The sequence below is a fragment of the Cetorhinus maximus genome, chromosome 3 (genome assembly GCF_964194155.1).
Source record: "Cetorhinus maximus chromosome 3, sCetMax3.hap1.1, whole genome shotgun sequence".
NCBI lineage: Eukaryota > Metazoa > Chordata > Chondrichthyes > Lamniformes > Cetorhinidae > Cetorhinus > Cetorhinus maximus.
The window spans coordinates 186,227,158-186,247,604 of NC_135881.1; the positions used below are offsets into that span (position 1 = coordinate 186,227,158).

At 47.1% G+C, this 20,447-nt stretch overlaps 1 protein-coding gene across 1 annotated transcript in view; it reads right to left on the bottom strand.

Moving 5' to 3' along the window:
• Positions 1-10,956: 10,956 nt before the first annotated feature.
• LOC144679102 (NFX1-type zinc finger-containing protein 1-like) overlaps positions 10,957-20,447 on the bottom strand; it is a 47,134-nt gene continuing 37,643 nt past the window's right edge. Inside the window, exon 13 of the mRNA XM_078539404.1 lies at positions 10,957-14,253. Within this exon, the coding sequence (XP_078395530.1) occupies positions 12,079-14,253 (2,175 nt within the window). The 3' untranslated portion in view covers positions 10,957-12,078. The remainder of the gene's footprint in view (positions 14,254-20,447) is intronic.

Sequence of the window (20,447 nt, forward strand, 5' to 3'; positions counted from 1 at the left end):
AGGATGCAGCCAGAGTGCGTCAGGCCTGAGGGAATAGGCTTTCAGATCGATAAGATGGCAGTCTGCTGTGGCAGGGCGGCCCCAAGGTATACCGACGCTTCACTGGAAGTGATGCTACCGGGGGCTCCAAGCTGGGAGGAACATCTTGTTTCTGGGGAGCAGCGGGAGGAGACCTGCCAGGCAAACAAAGAAAGCACAGATAGAGGTCATCAGAGAAGTCAGCAGCTTCAGCATGGAGAGCAGGGCTTGGGTCTAGTGCAGGAATCACTTCAATGACTTTCTGCAGTCTGGCAAGGTGAGTAAGATGCAAAGCCAAGCTGTCAGCCCTGAGGGTCTTAAAGGGATGGCAAATCTCTGAGCAGGAACGCATCAAGGCAAGCAGTGTAGAGGACCACCAGGGATATGTGTGCACAGAACCAACCCTCGCCTGAGGGAAGGTGTCAAAGCTATGTAAGCTTCGGAGGATGGTAATATAAGCCCTGGAACAGGGCAATGATAGGATCGTCACCTCTGACTGTGGATCATGATGGGGAAATGCGATGGTTATCTGTAGTTGAACTCTTCATTCTGACATTGCCGGAGAAAAGATCACATAACACCCTCCAAGAGGAATCGTTCAATCGTTCAGGGTGAAGTGGCCAACCTGGCAATATTGATGCCCATAAAGGAAGAGGCCTATTATTGCAGCTGGTGCAGTGTGTTGTGGTGCCATCACATGCATCGCAACTCCGAGGAGGGATGCCGTGGGCATTTCAGCTTTTGTGCCATCCTCTCGAGCAGCTGCCTCACACCTGGTCCAGCCACAGGGGGAGCATCATGTAGGAACTCTCGCACGAGGGCACAGAAGCAGCAGTAGCATCATGTTGGGTTTCACCTGGGTGCAGAATATAACACTTCTATCCCATGCTTGCACTTTAATGTGAGTAAAACAGCTGCAGTTTCATGTGTCATGTTGTTTGTCCTGGGAAACTACAACCTCGTCACTAGGCCCTCCCTGTGTGTGAGGTCTGGCAGTGCCATGTGGCCATGTTTGCTCACAGAAGACTTGCTGCATCATGAGTGCTAAACCCCATGAGAAGTGGATCTGCCCTTGTACTCTAGATATGGGTGGGTATGTATAGACTGGCAATCCGGATTAGATTCTTCCATTGGAGGATCTGCCGGACCATTCCTGCGATAGGGCATTCTAGACTTGCCTGCCACCCTGGGCAGCGTGTCAGTGCATGAGTCTGATGCTGGTTCACTCTGACATTCCTCAGGCTTGTCCACTTCAAAATCCTCATACCCCAACAAGGCAGCGCGGTCTTCCCCAGGGACCTTCTCTATTCTTGTCTGAATGGCCATGTTGTGCAGCGTGTAGCAGGCAACAATGCGGGAAACCCTTGAAGGGGCCTACTGGAGGGAGCCACCCTACCCCCAAATCGGTCAAAGCTCTGGAACCTCATCTTTAGGATGCCAGCGGCCTGCTCAATGGTGGGCCCGGTGCTGCGATGGCAGCGGTTATGTCTCACTTGTGCCTTAGTTGTGGGATATCAAATGGGGTCAGCAGCCATCTCTTCACCGGGTACCCCTTGCCCACCAGCTGTCACCCATGGAGGCTGTGTGGCGGAATGAACAGCTGTGGCACTGTGAATGCCCCAGAATGAAAGAATCATGACAGCTGCCAGGAATCCTCGCGCACAGCTGAAGGAAGTGCTTACAGTGGTTACACACCAGCTGAACCTTTACTGAGTGGATGAGCTTCCTGTTGATGAATGTTCCTGCCCGAGATGACAGGGCTTTGAAGGCCATATGTGTTGAGCCGATCGTGCCCTGAACCTGAGGGAATCCTGCTATTGAGGTGAACCCCACATCCCTCTGTGCCTGGCTGCGTCTGTTTTGGATGTGACAAAGTCAGATGCCCTCAGAAAAAGTGCATCCATCACCTGAGGTAAGCAACTGTAGTCTGCCGATTGTGAAATTCCACATAGAGCAGCTGCTGACCACTGAGAGGTCACTAGAAAGTTGAAGGTCACTGTGAGGTTGACAGCAAACTGGCATTGGAAGTCCCCCTGTGACATAAGGTTGTCCTGCAGAAGTGCACACAACTCAGCCACCAATTGCCTCAATGGGGGCTGTCATTGCCAGCACAGCTGCTCCAACATGCTCAGGAAACTGATCCTCTGGCGATCCATTTGATTGTGCGGGTAACTCCTCCTGGCCCTTCTTACCCCTTGACCAGTACCTCTGTATCCACGTACACCAGGGGACTGCCTTTGTTGCTGGGCCCATTGCTTCAGCCCAACTCTGAGTAGATGACTCCCTTAATCAGGTACAGCCTCAGTCACTGGGACCTCAGCTGCCATATTTTGCCTTGCATCTTGATGAGTGAGCCATTCTCCAAGGTCTGCCCCCTTCACCAGCACTCCCAATTCTGCAGCCCTGCTTAAACCATGGCAAGTCAGTCCTGGTTGCTGATTCCCGCTTTAATACGGAGCTTTTAGTAGCTGCTTCTTCAGTCAAGAGGCTCTTGCTGTGCAGCTGCCTCATCTCCCCTGCTTGGATGAGGTGCTGACATAACTTGGGGCCCGTGCTCTGAGAAATTTGCCACCCTGCCTGAAAGTAGCTCTTAATTGCCTTATCTTGCCAAGATACTGCCTCCAGAAAAATCATGTGGAGGTGGCTACATGTGGGGCAACTGGCACCCCACCCTGCAGAGCAAAAATTCCGGCTTGTCCACCCTCTAATCAGCCTCCGCCTCACTGGCAAAATCCAGCCTGTTGTCTTTCAGACACCCCTACATGCTTATTTAGATATTTTACCTATTGGAAAAGCTAAGTATTCCAGGATGCTTTATCAAGAGGCCAAGAAGTCCTTGATTGGATGTAGCAGTTATCAATCTCCCGTAATATCCAGACAAACAGGCACTGAAGATGAAGACATGGGGAAGTATTTGATTACTTCCAGCAAACTATCAGTCTCCCACAGTAGCTAGCTTAAAAAGTACATGAACAAGAGATAAGACAAGTGCAAGTTCCTCATGTTGAGGCAGAGAATGCCCTGATGGCGTTCCAAAGAAGAGTCATATTAGACTCGAAACATTAACTCTGTCTCTCTCTCCACGGATGCTGCCAGACCTGGAGGTTTTCCAGCATTTTCTGTTTTTATTATAGCCCTGACATCAACGCTTCTCCCAGCAGAACCATGTAGTATTCTGTCCATTGTATTAATCACTATATCTTGTTGAAGTGCTGGGCCCTTCTTGAGTGTAAAATTTGTGCTTTTACAGTGAGCCAGCCTGTTAACTGCGTGACTGCCATGTGTTCTTTTTAATCTGCTGATAAAATATTCCTTCACCAATATATTGGTTTGGTCTCCTTCGGAATCTCTTACAAATTGACAAGTGCAGGAAGGATGAGAATATGCAGAGAAGTACAGGGATCCCAGGGTGATTTGTCAGTATTATGAATCAACCCAGGGTGAACTGTAGTGCAGCCACAGCAGTGAGGGTTCTGATCCTGCAATTAAGTTGATCATGGAGGCAATCAAAACCTTTGAAAAGGAACTATTAGGCATCACCAAAAATAAGGAAATCCAATCTGTGATTAAGGGAATTGAGGCTATTTAGCCCTGATGGAGGGTGAGGAGCAGTTTAAAACATTGAGAGCGCATGTAGATGGTGTGATAGAGAATTAAGAGTTCTCTGGAGAGGGAGGGTGGTAGCTGTTGTGCTATGCTGCTCACTTCCATGTGGAGAGGACTTCAAACTGTACAAATAATTCCGTTGTTCATTAAATCTTGCACTGTGAACTCACTCGAACAGTCCATGATATTATTAGAGAATGGAAATTGGGCACTGATAAATATCTCTTGGTGATTGACAGCATTTAAAGGTACTCCTGACTAAATTTGTCAGTTCTTTTTTCACAGGTTCTGGTGTGATATTCAGTCCAGCAGTGGGAGCAGGCTGGGGCCAGGACTGCAGGCATCTACATATACTGAGAATGATAAGGTCTGGAGCATTGTTTATAATGTAACTCGTGGAAACCAGCCGTCTTTTGTCTATGTATCTCTGACCAAGAACTGCAGACATACCTGAATGTGGCTCCTTTAAAGAAAGGTTATGAAACAGGACTACTGACATCTGGGGCGGCAAAACGTTGACAGTGTGAGGATTCCGTATGAGAATACAGAAGGAAATCAGGTGGGAATATGGTTTGGCGTAAGGTACAAAGATTTACATTGATCCATTATGTCTGGAAAACTTGCAAGCAAAGTGACATTGTTGAATGACTGATTTCCTCTGATGGTGGTGTAAGGACTTGTGAACTTTCCATTTTTCTGCACAGGGATGGGGGTACAATGGAAGTTTCCCTGCAGATGTGGCTTGAGTGCAGACAGTGTAGACTTGAGCTGAAATCTGACATGAATGAGATGAAATGGGGAGCACAGGAAAAGGCGCAAATCATGTTTACGAAAAATCTGTGAGCGAACCTAATAAAGCAAACACATGAAGCTTTTTATAATATATTTGAAACAGTCACAGCCCCATCACTTGAAGTCTTCAAAGCCCATCTTTAGGTTATTTCTATATATAAGTTTTCATTATCAGGACTATCATCTTAGCAGGTCAGGCTGGTTTAGCTAGTGTCACCCATATGAATGTTGGCAGAATACGAATATTGGTCTGCGATGTCGACACAACTAGAGCAGAAGCTGAAGCAGAATTTATTCCTATGCTGTTAAGTTTTTCCTTTTATATCCTTCGCATTGTGTAATTGAAAATATGTAGCATTTTATTACGGGGTGCTTAGAGAAATTGTGTCCGACAGGTCAAGATGCCCCTGATGAGATGTGGCAGTTATCAATCTCCTACAATAGCCAGATCAACAGACAAGGTCAACAGAAACAGAATAACAAGATGGAAAGGAAGTCCTTCATTACATCTAGTGAGCAGCTTTTGGTTCATCCTGAGGTTGTTTTATAAAATGCAATTTCTTCTTTTCTTTCTTTACTGATTTGCTTTTTCTGCCCACCAAGAACTGGCCTCTTTGACATGGGCCTAGGAATGAGCCAGGAGAGTACCAAAGAACTATGATAAAAGCAACAGCCAAACCAGCTGCTGTAGTGATTCTATCTACAATTCTGTATGTTTACCATTGATGATGTTGCTCAGGGCATCCCAAAGGATGCTTTGCTAGATCCAAGGATTTTTCCTTTGGGCGGAATTTTCCAAGCCCACTGGCAGCAGGCGTGATAGGTGGTGTGCGCGGAAAATATGGCAGGACGCACTTCACGACGGCGCGAAGGCAGGTCGGCATCTTCCGCCCAGCCCACTGATGGCGGGCTGTGTTTCCCACCATCGGTTGGCGGGGAGCTAATTGTAATACATTAGCATATATAATTAAAAGGCCATCCTGCCAGGCTCTGGACCCCCGCCATATCGTCCGTCCAGATTGGCGGGAAAGCGCACCGACGTGTTTCACAACAGCGCGCAGGCGACGTGCACTTGGCGGCCTTCACTTTGGGGGAACTGAGGTAAGTGAGCAGCAGCGTTCTCCACAGCTCGCCCGTTGTTTACAGGCCTCAGGGGCGCTGGGAGCGGGGGAAACTGATGCCTGGCCCTGGAGGCGACTGCTGAGGGGTGGGGGGTGTTTGGGGGCAAGTGCTGACCATCCTCAGAGGCGACTGTTGAGGGTGGGGTGTAGCGGAGGCGATTGCTGAAGGGGGCGGGGGTGTCAAGTGCTGCCCTGGTGCTGCATCCTGCGCACAGGCAATTGAGGTGGGGGGGGCAGGGTAAGCGAGGGAAATGGCCGCGCATTAGGGACACCTGTATAAACTGACCAGGCCTCAGTAACTGAGATAGATCAGGCGCAGCCACAGTGATATGATTGGGGTCGAGCTCCTAGCCTGCCCACCCATGCAAGCATCGCGGAGGCACCAAAGGGCCACCAAGCGGTCCATACCTTACCACCAAACCACTCCCCCCCCCACCCCGCCCTCCACCCCCCCCAAACCCCGGCACAGATTTTGAGTCCGCCACCACTTTATTGGACCGTGGAGCAGTTGGACTGCACATGTTGTACAATCTCCTCGCCAACGCTGGCCATGTAGCAGTCACTGCTGGAGGTGCTCACAGCCCCTTGCAATCTCAGCATCCTGGTTTAGACCCGTGTCCCCCAAGTCGCAGGTTGACAGGGCAGCCATGCAGCGCACTCATCTCTAGCTTTCACCTCAGACTGAAGGCGGACGGACTCCTCCATCGCAGGAGGACGATGACAACATGCAATGAGGATACTCCACAGATCTTCACATGACCTCTGAGAATGCCTGACTCCTGTCTGGCCGAGGGCAGCTCACTTGCACTCCATGATCAGGGCCATCTCAGAGGCGCAGCCATGAAACTTTAGACACACCTGATGCTGTGTCCGCCTTCAGCACCTCAGCCCTTCAGGAGCTGGTGCACAGCATCACTGGTCGCAGATGCTGGTGTGATGGGGGCCAGCCTGACCTTAAAGGTGCTGAGAGCACACAGAGAGTATGAGATAACTCTATGGCACCTGCCCACCACGTTCTGGCAGCAATGACCAGCACCGCCAAGGTACAGGCACCAGTAATGTTTCCAGAGGGTGTGAGGCTGGACCATCACTGTGGTCTGAAGGCTGCACAGAGCACAGGGAAGGGGCCCTGGACTGAGACACCTGTCCTTTATCTTGTGCAGAAAGGTATCACATCTGAGTGACAAGAACACTGCTCATCAGGACAAGGAGCCATTGGCAGGAAGACATTCTTTGGAGATTATTGACAATAGTGAACATTATGTACAAGCGATTAACACCCGTGCCCAGGTTGTGCATCTAATTCTCCTTAACTGTCTCAACCCTGGTGCTCCCTGGACATCCACAGCAGAGGTGGAGGCAGCCTGCTGACTGTGACACCCTGTCTGTGATGACTTTGGCGAGCGTCTTCTGGAGGGCTGAGAATTGGAGGGCCCCGGCCTGCTTTCGGGGTCCTGCTGTGTGGCAGTGGTACCCTCCTCGGCCTGTGAAGCTGGAGCTGCGGAGGTCACAGGAAGAGGGGATTCAGATGGGCCGGTCACTCCCAGAGTCACCTGGGTGGATGGCCCTGGAGTGTGTACCTGCTGATCCTCCTCCCTATGAGTGGCCCAAGGGCCCCTGGCTGACTCCATGGGCACAAGGGGAAGCTGGAGTGAGATCGAGCTGCCCAGCACCCCTCTCGCATACACACTGTTGGAGGCCAACTATGGTATCAGCGATGGAGTGCAGGAGCGATGTCCTGGACCAAGGTCTCCATGGCCGCCATCCTGTCAGTGACCTCGGTGCATTGGCATGCCGGCGCTATCACCTCATCCTGAAGACGGACAGATTCCTCCATCATGCCTTGCAATCTGAGGAGTGCAGCAGACATCCCTTCCTGATGTTCCCGAGCTTGCCTTTGCAGCTCCAGCAGCTGTGCCATGACTGAATCCAGAGGCTCATCATCTGACTCGGACTCAGCAACATTCTCCAGCAGTCCTTCGAGTGCCGGGGGCCTGGGAAGTCCCTGCCTCTGCCTGCTGTGGATCAGAAAGTGCGATGTGCTCACCAGATTGTGGTCCCAAGGCTACTCTAAAGCCAGGTCCCACTGAGGTGTGTGTCTCTGCGCTGATGGAGAATGTGGGTGAGTGCTGTGATGGCACTTCAGGGAGGGTCTCTTCAGAGGTTTCTTTGGAGCTTGCTTGCAGGCTCTGGGTCGTGGACTCCATCTGCTGTTTCCCAGATGTGCCTGCGAAAGCAAGGGGAGATAATTAGTGCATGGCAGTAGCATGTGAAAGAGGACACATCACTCACAGCATGGTTGTCTGATGGATGTTTCACTGCTGGATCTTCACTTGGTAGAGCAGCGCCAACCTCACCATCAGCACAGGACCAGTCCCGGTCATCGCTGGCAAGCTGAATGGCTGTGTTTTAAAATTCTGTGAGAATTTTGAATTCTGGCATCCCTCCACCTGTCTGCGACCTTTCCCTCCTGTTGTGAGCCAGTTTGTCCTGCATGGATAGAGATGGGGAGAGTGCATCAGGATGCCTGCCAGGCCAGATGATAAGTATAAAAACAAAAAACTACTGCGGATGCTGGAAATCCAAAACAAAAACAGAATTACCTGGAAAAACTCAGCAGGTCTGGCAGCATCGGCGGAGAAGATGCTGCCAGATCTGCTGAGTTTTTCCAGGTAATTCTGTTTCTGTTGCAGATGATAAGTATGCCTGGCCTGTGTGGATGGTGAGTGGTCCCATGGACAGGATGAGGACAGTGATGGTGTGTGTGAAAGAGTGAATGGTGATGTCCCTTGCACTGGCAGTGAGTGAGGGCCCTGTGGATGTGCGATGAGTTTGAGAGTGTGTGAGTTGGGAATGATGAAATGAGTGACTTACCCTGGTGGAACGGAGGAGATCATTCATCCTTTTGCAGCACTGGGTGGCTGTCCCCTTCTGAAGGGCGTTGGTACTGACCACTGCCTCCCAAGCCAAGTTGGTGACATTGCTACCCATCCTGTGGCCAGAGCGGGGGTAGAGCACATCCTGACGGGCCTCCACGGCATCCAGCAGTTGCTCGAAGGACCCATCATTGAACCCGGGGTGGGGAATGTGGCTTTTAAAGATGGCAGCCGGCGTGATGCAACAGCAGGGTGATGGCGAGTGGGCAAAGAGACCCCGCCTGCCATGGAAACGGCATGTTTCGCGGGAGTGAATATATAATGAGGTGGGTTCAGGAAAATATGGCGTGAAAACCCGCCATTTTCACCGGTGGGTAGGACTCCATATTACACACCCGCTACCGCACATAGTGCAATCCTGGGAAAATTCAGCCCTTTGTCTTGTTATTCCCAGTCCCATCATCTGGTTATTATGGGAGATTGATATCTTGCTAGATCAAATAGAGAGCTTGCCCTTGTCTTGTCATTTAGAACCTGTTCATTTTAACTATTGTGGGATGATGACAGTTGCATTCCCGCAGCCCAGAGCTCAATTTGTGGACTCTCCTGCCACTCAGTGGAGCAGGAAGTAACTGCAACATTTTTCTGAGTCCCCATGGCACCTTCCCCGTGGAAACCAAACAATTGTTCAATAAATAGTACTTTTCCCCCTGTGACCATACCATGATGAACACAGACAGATTGGAGTTTGGGAAGCTCCATTACTGTAAATATGGGAACCTAGCAGAATATGACAGTGTCTTAATACAGACCACTGAACGCAAGAGTGGCAGAACCAGAACCACTTGTGTTCTTGCCAAAAGTTACTGAAATCCACCCATGGGAGGTGTGGTAAATTGTGCTGCTGGGAGAAAAGTTACAATCGGATTCAGTGATTAAGTGAGTGGATAAAACTATAGCAAATGGAGTGTGAAGTAATGCACTTTATATAAGATTACATTTGATATGGAACACAGAAATGGGCTATTTGATCCAACCAGTCTATGCCAGCGTTATGTTCCACTCGAGCTTCTTCCCGTCTTATCTCATTTAAATTTGTCATTGTGATCCTCAATTCCCTTCTCTGTCGAAAACCTGTCTAGCTTCCTCTTAAACGCTACTTTTTGCAACCACTCCCTGTGGTAGCAATTCCCCAGCCTCTTTTCCATCCCTTGCTCCAATCAGTACCTGCTCCACCTCCCCCAACCCAACAGCAGCAAAGGGCAGGTCAAAGGTTGGAAATTCTCCTGACTCTCCGAAGCTTGTCCACAAGGTACAAGTCAGGAATGTGATGGAATACTCTCCATTTGCCTGGATAAATGCAGTCCAAACAACACTCAAGATGCTCAACACCATCCAGAATATAACAGCCAGCTCAATCGGCATCCCATGTACCATCTTATACATTCATTCCCTCTGCCACTGGCTCCTTCAATAGCATCTTTCAAACCTGCTTCTCTTCAGTTCCTAAGAAGTCATATTGGACTCTAAACGTCAACTCTGTTTCTCTCTCCATAGATGCTGCCAGACCTGCTGAGTTCTCCCAGCACTTTGTTTTTATTTCAAACCTGTGATTTCTGCACCAGTGAGAACAAGGGCAGCAGGTGGATGGGACCACACCTCTTGCAAGTCCCCCTTGAAGTCACATATCATCCTGACTTGCAACTATATCGCCATTCCTCATTGTTGTTGGGTCAAAAACAAGAACTCTCTTCCTAACAGCACTGCGGATATAACTACAACAGATGGACTCCAGCAATTCAAAAGGGTGGCTCATGACCACTTTCTCAAGGGCAATTAGGGATGGCTACAAATGCTGGATTTTCCAGCAATGCCCACATCCCATGGATGAATTTTAAAAAGGGACCAATTAAGGAATTTTATGGGGGCAATAAATCTTCTCCCTAAGCCTGGCCCCAACTCTGGGTCCCGCCTTCAGGCTTGTGGAGGTCAGTAACTTACATCTCCCTCAGTGTACTACTCACTACTACACTGTTTCTCCTTCAATGACCCGAGGCAGCAACTCCCTGCTCTTGGGCTGTTACTTGCCTTGTGAAGGACGGATGGAAATGTCGCTGCATACTGGTCCCTTTGGAAGTGCCCAGAATCAGTGGAGACCTGATGTAACTGGGCCTCCCCCATTTCAGCCAATCGCCTGCTAGTCTCATAGTGGAAGACTGGTGGAACCCTTCACTGAAGAAGTGGACTTGAGCCACAGGCTAGGTGTTGACACCAACCTATCTAAATGTAGCCAGAGCATTTCCAACCATGGTTTCTGGACCCAGAACTCATGCCATCATCTCTGAAGTAGTTCAGGGATCCAAAATATAAAGCAGTGAGCTTATTTGGGTTGTATTCATCCATTATTTTATGACTTCTCTAACTCGCCAAAAGTGCTTTATAGTCACTTTGGAGTGGATAAACCTAAATTTATTGTGCCTAAACCCATGACTAAACCATAACATTGTACAAGCTAGTTTGAAAACAAAATGCAGGATGCAAAGTTTGGTTCAAGATTTTTATTTTAATCCATAATTACAAGATAAATGAGCTAGCCCTAAAGCATACAAGATAGCATTTATGATTTTACTTCAAAGTGATGCAACAGGATTCTTTTAAAGAAAAATGATACAGCCAAAAAAAATAAAGGTTATAATATTACCAAGAAGCATGGCATGCAGGCTTGTTATATTTCGACGTATAAATCTCAAATGTTCTTGCTGTCAAACAGGGATTTTAAAAAAAAAGACATACTTTGTAACAACAGATGCAATGTGATAACAATTTCACGTCAGGAATCTACACAGGAAAGGATACTCTAGTACGACACTGTGACTGAAAACTGCTCTTACAATGACCATTTTATGCCAAACATTGAGGCCTATATTACTATTAAAATAAACTGCACTTGGGATTATTTCCTTGTATTAAGAATATCACAAAGAGCTTCTATTTGCTCCTAGAATCTCAGACAGACATGATGTATTATCCCACAGAAGCAGATGGTGCAGACTCAAATCGTTCTCTGCTTCCTCCCTTTCTAGCTGTTACCCAGAAGATCATGCCATAGTGCAATTTCACAGTTGTCCATCCTTTGCATTCAACCTGCTGGCACTTACTGCCACAGCCCTTCCTCCTATTCTCACCAAGGCTAATTCCTCTCCTCCACTCACTGAAGAGGCATACTGCCTTACCAATGCTCATCAGCTGAATCTGCGAACTCCAGCTTCCCGCTCTGTAAGGCTGAGTGCCACACTATCAATATTTACCTGTATTATTGGGGGCGGCGGGGGCTGGGTTTTAGGGGGTGCAACAGGAAAGAGAAGCTGGATCATTGCTTAAACCCAGCACTTAGTCGTTATATACACACTCTGACATAGCTAGTGGTGACTGTGTATGACATGGTTGCAGCATTTTAATTTACAACCCAAACCATTAGCAATTTAGTTGAAGCATAAATCCTGAGTAATTTTATAGCACGTTAGTCATTTCTGAAGCTATCCTGGTTGCCTTTGTAAAGATGCTAATTTTTTTCTGCTAATTCCAAAATCATATTTTACGCACTTGCTGATCAATCACCAAATGCATTAAATGCGTCAGTTTTACAGCAACAAGTCTCAGTAGGCTTAACACTTTCCTCCTGTTAAGGGATATTTCTTTTTCAATCTATCGACATTTTCTTGCAACCATTTCTCCTCGTACTTTGCTTTCCCACCTTCAAGTTCTTGCAGAAGCTCTCCGATTGTGAACTGCGATGTTAGATCAAACAGTTTCCTTTGCTTTTGCACCGAGTTCTGAATTAAGTATATGTCATTTAGATGGGTTAACTTTGATATTTCTCGTTCAATGCTTGCAAGGTCTTGATCAGTGAACTGAACTCTGCTTTTCATGATCCAGTTTACCTGCAAATCCATTTCATCCTGGATCTTTGCTCTCTGTTCTTCCAGTAGCTCATTTCCTTTGGATTTCAATTCAGCAATTTTGGAAAGGAGGCTGATCTTATGTCTGATGATGGCCAACTTGTGCAAATTTGTGTTTGGCTCTTGCAGCTCGAGCTGCAGGTCCAGGGCTTTTGTCAGATAACAGTCGAACAATGCCTTCTTCGCGTCCAGAAATTGCTCGAGACTTTTCTTCCTGCTTTTCAGCTCCTCTTTATCTCCCAAGATCTTTGCTTTGGCTGTCTCTATTTTAGCCAGAGTGCTCTTGATGATGTTCCCATAGCGCACATTCCTTCGAATTGGTGTTGAGCACTTGGGGCAAAGGCTGAGCTTTGCCTCAGACCCATCACCTTCAGGCTGCTGCATCCAGTCATCAAATGCGCACACTGCAAAGATGTGATGGCAGTCTTCCAGCTGGATAAACCTGGTATTAGGTTCATCTTCCCCTCCAAAGAATATCTCAGTGACTTCAGCATCATCGCACGCACGGCACTTGCTGGGGCATGGCTCCCCGCACAGGCCAATACACGGGTGCCCGCACTGAAGCTTTTGGTTGCACGGCCTATCACAGGGCCTCCGGTTGCAAGGCTCATGGCACAGCCTCGTGCACCGGGAATGTGGACAGGCCCATCCGCAGGGCTTCACGCAGGGCACGCACAGCTCGCCACACGCCTTTGGGCACTTGCCATGCGGGCAGTGGTTCTCACAGGCCCTGCCGCAAGGAGGGCACTCTGTGGAACAGTTCTTGCCGCACACGTGAGAGCAGATCAATGTCCGCCCACACGGAGAGCTGCAGGGTACATGGAGTCGCCCGCCAGCGCACTCGTTGCAGGTGGCCTGGCAGGAATGGCCACACGCCAGCTGCACCCTGCATGTCTGGTGGCACAGCAAGGTTCCACTGGTAAACTCGGTGTCCTTCTGCAAGTGGCACAGCACCTGCCTCTCGTGACCACACCTCAACGTGACCTTGACCTTTGCGGGGCACTTCTTGGTGCAGGACTCCCCGCAGCGCCTCTTGCACTGGTGGCCACAGCCAATGTTTTTGCTGCAGGTTTCCTGGCAGATGAACGTTTCCAGTGGAACGGAGCAGGACACCTGTTGCTCATGGCCGCACTGAGGGATAACTTTGGTCACCTTGAAGTTACACTTGTTGCACGGGTCAGAGCAAAGGTTAGGACATCTGTGTCCCTGCTCGCAGAGGACCTGACAGGGTTTGAGACATTTATACTGCTCATGCTCCAGGTCAGAAGGATGGCAAAGAGAGGCACATGCATGGCCACATTTCAGTCGGATGTTACAAGGCAGGGAGCACCCTCCCTCAGGAGCCCGTCTAAAATCGTCAGCAGTCGACACCAAAGTGTCGTTTCTCAGATGGTTTTGGCAGCGCAATCTCAGTGCGGGACCTATATTGCCACTGCTGCGTAGCCAGCCAACTATTTCCCTCCACAGCGGGACTTTGCTTGACAACATACTCATGTTGCCTATGCAGTAGAAGCCTTTCCTTGCCCGAGACAGAGCTACACAGACACGGTTTGGTATCCGCAGAAACCCTACCACACCCTGTGGATTGCTTCGAACGAGTGACAGAATCACTATGTCATTCTCTTCCCCTTGGTATTTGTCCACCACACAGACCTGAACACCATTAAATTGATTTTTTGGCATTATCTTCCTTAAGTAAAGCAACTGTCCTGAGTAGGTGGTAAGAATCGTTATCTGCGATGGTTCATATTCTTGCTGGATGAGATAATTGCAAAGGGCCTTCACGAACAGAGCTTCATGTGCATTGTGAAAGCTTTTTCCTTCCTTGATCATATTCTCCTGCTGCTGATGGTCAATAAAGTAGAGGCTGGTTGAGATTCCCTAATTTAAAAAAAAAAGAGAAAGGGTTTTTAATATTTGGGTGAAGTTAACATTTAGGATTGTGAGATAAGGGCTAGTTTCGACAGTTTGTACTTTCTGTTGGGAGCCTAAGTTGGAAACATAACGAGGCCTTGGAAAGATTCAAAGAAGGTTTACCAGAATGGTACTCGGGTGAGTGAGTTCACATTACTTTTTACTCAATCACAGGATGTGGGTGTCGATGCCAAGGCCAGCATTTACTGCCCGAATTATCCTTAAAAACATAGTGAGCCACTTTCTTGAACCACAGCAGTGCATGCAGTGAAGGAACTCTCATCACAGTTGTTAAGTAAGGAAGTCCAGGATTTTGACCGAGTGGCTTGTAAAGAATAGTGATTTATGTACAAGTCACGATAGTGTGTAACTTGAGGGGGATAAAGAGACGATGGGCGGAATCTTGTTGAGGTGTTGGGGCCCAGAAAGAAAAAAAAAAACGGTAAAAACTGGGAAATAATTGGCCTGGGTGGGTCTTGCATGCTGGCTGGAGAGCAGGGGAGAGACCTGCACTGCCTCTTTTCGGGAAGGCCCTCTGAACCTCAAGCCAATCAGGCAGTGGCAAGGCCAGCAATGGGCTTTCCCCTGGAATCAAGACCTCGTGGGCAGAAGACTCATCTACTGAGAGCTGCCGGCCTCAGTTTGGCTGGCAGCTCTTGTGCTCAGCAGCATCAGTGGGGAGGCCCTAGCTGCAAGAAGGACACCTGCCAGTGTCCCAGGATCGCAGAGCATCCCAGACCACAGGTAAGTAATATAAGGGGGATGGGTGTGCTTTTGAAGGGTGTGTGTTGCAGGGGTAGAGGTGTAGGGGGCTCGGCAGCAAGGTGGCTCCCAGTCCGTCCCACCACCCCCCAAATGATGTTGAGTCCATTGCTCAGGCACTGACTGCCTTTGATTCTTCCACCCCCCCCCGTACCCCAGAGGTGACAAGCTGGCCACACAGTTTTACCTGTTGTGCATGCCACATAGTGACAGGCCCACTTGCAGCTGGATTAATACCAGTGATGGAAGAATGAGGCCTTTAAGTGGTCACTAATTGGCCACTTAAGGACCTCAACAGGCAATGGGGAGGAAAGGTTGACCGTGGGTCTTTTCATCCAGAACTTAATTCTGGCAGTGGCCGGAAGGCAGGGTTGTTCAGATAAGCCACCATCCCACCGAATTACATGCCCTTGCCACCTCCATGCTCCCCAATAACGAGAGCACAAGATTCTGCCCAAGAGAACTGGGATTGTCTTCCTTAAATAGAAGGTTAAGGGAAAACTTAGTAGGTACTCAAAACGCAAAGGGGTTTGATAGAATTGAACTGGCAGAGAGATCAGTAACCAGAATGCACAGACTTACAATATGTGACGGAAGCACTAGGGGAAAGATGAGAAGAATTATTTTTATGCTGCGAGTTTTGAGGATCTGGAATGGACTGCCTGAAAACGTGATGGAAGCAGATTCAAAAGTGACTTTGAAAAAGGAATTGAACTTTTAAAAAATTTATTTTTTCTCTCTTTGGGATGTGGGTGTCTCTGGAAAGGCCAGCATTTGTTGCCCATCCCCGATTGCCCTTCAACCATCTGGCTTGCCACACCATTTCAGAGGGTTGTTAAGATTCAACCACATTGCTGTGGGTCTGGAGTCACATGTAGGCCAGACCAGGTAAGGGCAGCAGATTTCCCTCCCTAAAGGGCACTGGTGAACCAGATGGGTTTTTTTATGACAATCGACAATGGGTTCATGGTCACCATTGCTCAGGCTACCTTTTCAATTCCTGATAACTAATTTAGTTTAAATTCCACCAGCTGCCGTGATAGGATTTAAACTCTTGTCCCCAAGCATTAGCCTGGGCCTCTGGCTTACTAGTTCAGTGACATTACCACGACGTCACCGTCTCCCTCTGTATGTACTTGAAAAGGAAATATTTGCTGAGCTATGGGGAAATAACAGTGGAGTGAGGCTAGTTGGATAGCTTTTATCATTACCGTCATATAACAGTATTTTGAATCTGACTGGGATTAATAATACTATTCCAGAATAGAGGTTAGTCATAGAAATATAAAACTTATAGCACAGAAGGAAACAATCTGTATAAGATTAGAGAGATGAATGCGTGGCTCAAAGGCTGGTGTGGGAGAAGTGGGTTCCGGTTTGTGGTGCGCTGACATCAGTACTGGGGAAAATGGGGGCTGTACCATTGGGACAGTTTACATCTGAACCGTACTGTGATGAGTGTCCTCATAAATCAGATAACTAGGGAAGTAGAGAGAGTTTTAAACTAAACAAGAGGGGTGAGGGATCAAGCTTGGGTAGAGGTAGCAATTCAAGGTGTAGAGTCAAGGCAGCAGAGCAAAATAGTAATATGAGAAATGAGGGTCAGAGAATGGCAGGAAGGGACAGAGAGAAAAATCCTAGGAATACATCAACAATCAAGACTAGATATTACAAAGGTAACGAAAAAGTCAAAACTGAAGGCTCTCTATCTGAATGCACATAGCATTCATAACAAAGTAAATGAATTGATGGCCCACATTGGAGTAAATAAATATGATCTGATAGCAATTATGGAGATGTGGCTGCAGGAAGACAAAGATTGGGTCCTTAATATTGAAGGGTACATGACATTCAAGAAGAATAGGAAGCAAGGTAAAGGCGGAGGGGTAGCACTGTTAATCAAAGAGAGCATTGGTGCAATAGTTAGAGATGACCTTGGTTCAGGAGATCAGGATATAGAATCAGGTTTGGGTGGAGATGAGGCATAGTAGGAGAAAAAAGTCATTAGTGGGAGTGATCTACAGGCCCCCTAACAGTAGCCATGGTGTAGGACAAAGTACTCATGAGAAAATATTGTTGCTTGTAATAAAGGAATGGCAATAATCATGGGTGACTTTAATCTACACATACACTGGAAAAATCAGATTGGCAGTAGTAGCCTGAGTGAGGAGTTCTTAGAATGCTTTCAAGATAGTTTCTTAGAGCAGCATGTTCTGGATCCAACCAGACAGCAAATTATATTAGACTTGGTATTGTGTAATGTGACAGGATTAATTAATGACCTCAGAGTAAAGGCACCGTTAGGTAGCACCGACCACAATATGATTGAATCTTACATCTAGTTTGAAAGGGAAAAGAGCGGGTCTAAGACTAGTATCTTAAACTTAAATAAGGACAACTATGTGGGGATGAAAACTGAGCTAGCTGAAGTGAACTCGGAAACTAGGCTAGAGGACAACTCAATAGAGAAGCAGTGGCAAACATTTAAGGGCATATTTCAGACTATTCAGAATAAGTACATTCCTACTATAAAGAAAAATTCTAAGGGAAGGACCCACCATGCGTAGTTAACTAAAGATGTTAAGGAAAGCGTCAAATTTAAGGAAAACGCATACAACTCCACAAAGATGAGTGGCAGGACAGATGATTGGACAGAATATAAAGAACGGCAGAGAATGACTGAAAGGTTAATCAAGAGAAATAAATTAGAGTATGAAAGGAAGCTAGCTAGAAATGTAAAAACGGATAGCAAGAGTTTTTACAGGTATTTATAAAGGAAAAGAGTAAGTAAAGTGAATATTGGCCCTCTAAAGAGTGATAGTGGGGAGTTAGTAATAGATAATAAGGAAATGGTGGAAGAAATGAACAAATATTTTGCTTCTGTGTTCACTATAGAGGATGCAAGAAACATTCCAGTAATAGATTCAAATCAGGAGGTGAACAGGAGAAAGGAACTTGGTGAATGGTACTGAGTAAATTGATGGAGCTGCAGGTTAGCAAGTCTCCGGGTCCCGATGGACTACATCCTAGGGTCTTAAAAGAGCTGGCTAATGAGGTAGTCAATGCGCTGGTGTTAATTTTCTAAAATTTGCTAGATTCTGGAAAGGTTCCATCAGATTGGAAAGTAGCAAATATAACCCCTCTATTCAAGAAGGGAGGGAGGCAGAAATCAGGAATCTATAGGCCAGTTAGCTTGATGTCTGTCATGGGGAAGTTATTAGAATCATTCAGGAGGTTATAGCTGGGCACTTAGAAGAGCGCAAAGTAATTGGGAAGAGTCAGCATGGTTTTGTAAAAGGAAAAGTATGTTTAACCAATTTATTGGCGTTTTTTTTTTAAGGAATAACGTGCACAATGGATAAAGGGGAGCCTGTAGACATAATGTACTTGGATTTCCAGAAGGCATTTGATAAAGTGCCACATCAAAGATTATTATGGAAAATAAAAGTGCATGGTGTAGTAGGTAACATATTAGCATGGATTGAAGATTGGCTGGCTGGCAGAAAGCAGAGAGTACGCATACATGGGTCTTTTCCTGATTGCCAGGATGTGCCGAGTGGAGTCCCACAGGGGTCTGTACTGGGGCCTCAACTTTTTACGATTTACATCAATGACTTAGATGAGGGGAGTGAAGACATGGTAGCTACATTTGCAGATGACACAAAGATAGGTAGGAAAGTATGTTGTGAAAAGGACATGAGGTTGCAGATGGATGTAGATAGGTTGAGTGAGTGGGCAAAGATCTGGCAAATGGAGTTTAATGTGGGAAAATGTGAAGTTGTTCACTTTGGCAGGAAGAACAAAAAAGCAGAGTGTTACTCAAATGGAGAACGGCTGCATAATTCTGAGGTGCAGAGGGATCTAGGTGTTCTAGTACGAGTCACAAAAAGTTAGTATGCAGGTACAGCAAGTAATTAAGGCGGCTAATGGAATGCTATCCTTTATTACAAGGGGGATTGAACATAAAAGTAAGGATGTTATGCTTCAGTTATACAGGGCATTGGTGAGACTGCACCTCGAATACTGTATGAAGTTTTGGGCTCCTTACTTAAGGAAGGATGTAAATGCATTGGAGGCGGTTCAAAGGAGGTTTACTAGATTGATGCCTGGAATGAGTGGGTTGTCTTATGAGGAAAGGTTGGACAGACTGGGCTTGTTCTCATTGGAGTTTAGAAGAGTGAGGGGTGATTTGATTGAAGTATACAAGATCCTGAATGGCCTTGACAAGGTCAACGTCGAAAGGATGTTTTCTCTTGTGGTTGAGTCCAGAAGTAGGGGGCACTGTTTTAAAATTAGGGGTCGCCCTTTTAGGACAGAGATGAGGAGAAATTTTTTCTCTCAGAGGGTTGTGCAACTTTGGAATTCTCTGCCTCAGAAGGTGGTGGAGGCGGGGTCATTGAATATTTTTTAAGGCAGAGGTAGATTCTTGTTAGGCAAGGGAATCTAAGGTTATTGGGGTTAGATGGGAATGTGGAACCGAAACACAAGAAGATTAACCATGATCTTATTGAATGGTGGAGCAGGCTTGAGGGGTCAAATGGTCTACTCCTGTTCCTATTTCTTATGTTCTCTACCACCTAGAAGGACAAGGGCAGCAGGTGCCTAGGAACACCACGACCTGCAAGTTCCTCTCCAAGCCATGAAACATCCTGACTTGGAAACAAATCACTGTTCCTTCACTATCACTGGATGAAAATCCAGGAACTTCTTTCCGAACAGCACCATGGGAATACCTACCCTACATGGACTGCTGTTATTCAAGAAGGCAGCTCACTATCTCCTTATCAAAGTCAATTAGAAATGGGCAACAAATGCTGGCCTTGCCAGCAATGTCCATGTCCCATGAAAGAATAATTTTTAAAAATTGTGTCTGTGCCGGTCAAGAAAGAGCTATCTAGCCGAGTCCCACATTCCAGCCCTTGGTCTGTATGCAAGTGCATATCCAAATTTTGTTTTTAAATGTGATGTGGGCTTCTATCTCCACCACCCTTTCAGGCAGTGAGCTCCAGGCCTCCACCACCATCTGGATGAAAACATTCCCTTTTAATTCTCCTCTAATCCTTCTGCCAATTATTTTCAATCTATGATAAAAGCAAAATACTGCAGCTGCTGGAAATCGGAAATAAAAACAGCAAACGCTGGAAAAACTCAAAACAAAAATAAAAATACCTGGAAAAACTCAGCAGGTCTGGCAGCATCTGCGGAGAGGAATACAGTTAACGTTTTGAGTCCGTATGACTCTTCAACAGAACTAAGTAAAAATAGAAGAGAGGTGAAATATAAGCTGGTTTAAGGGGGGGTGGGACAAGTAGAGCTGGATCCTCTGAGGGCCAGTGATAGGTGGAGATAGCCAAAAGATGTCATAGACAAAAGGACAAAGAGGTGTTGAAGGTGGTGAT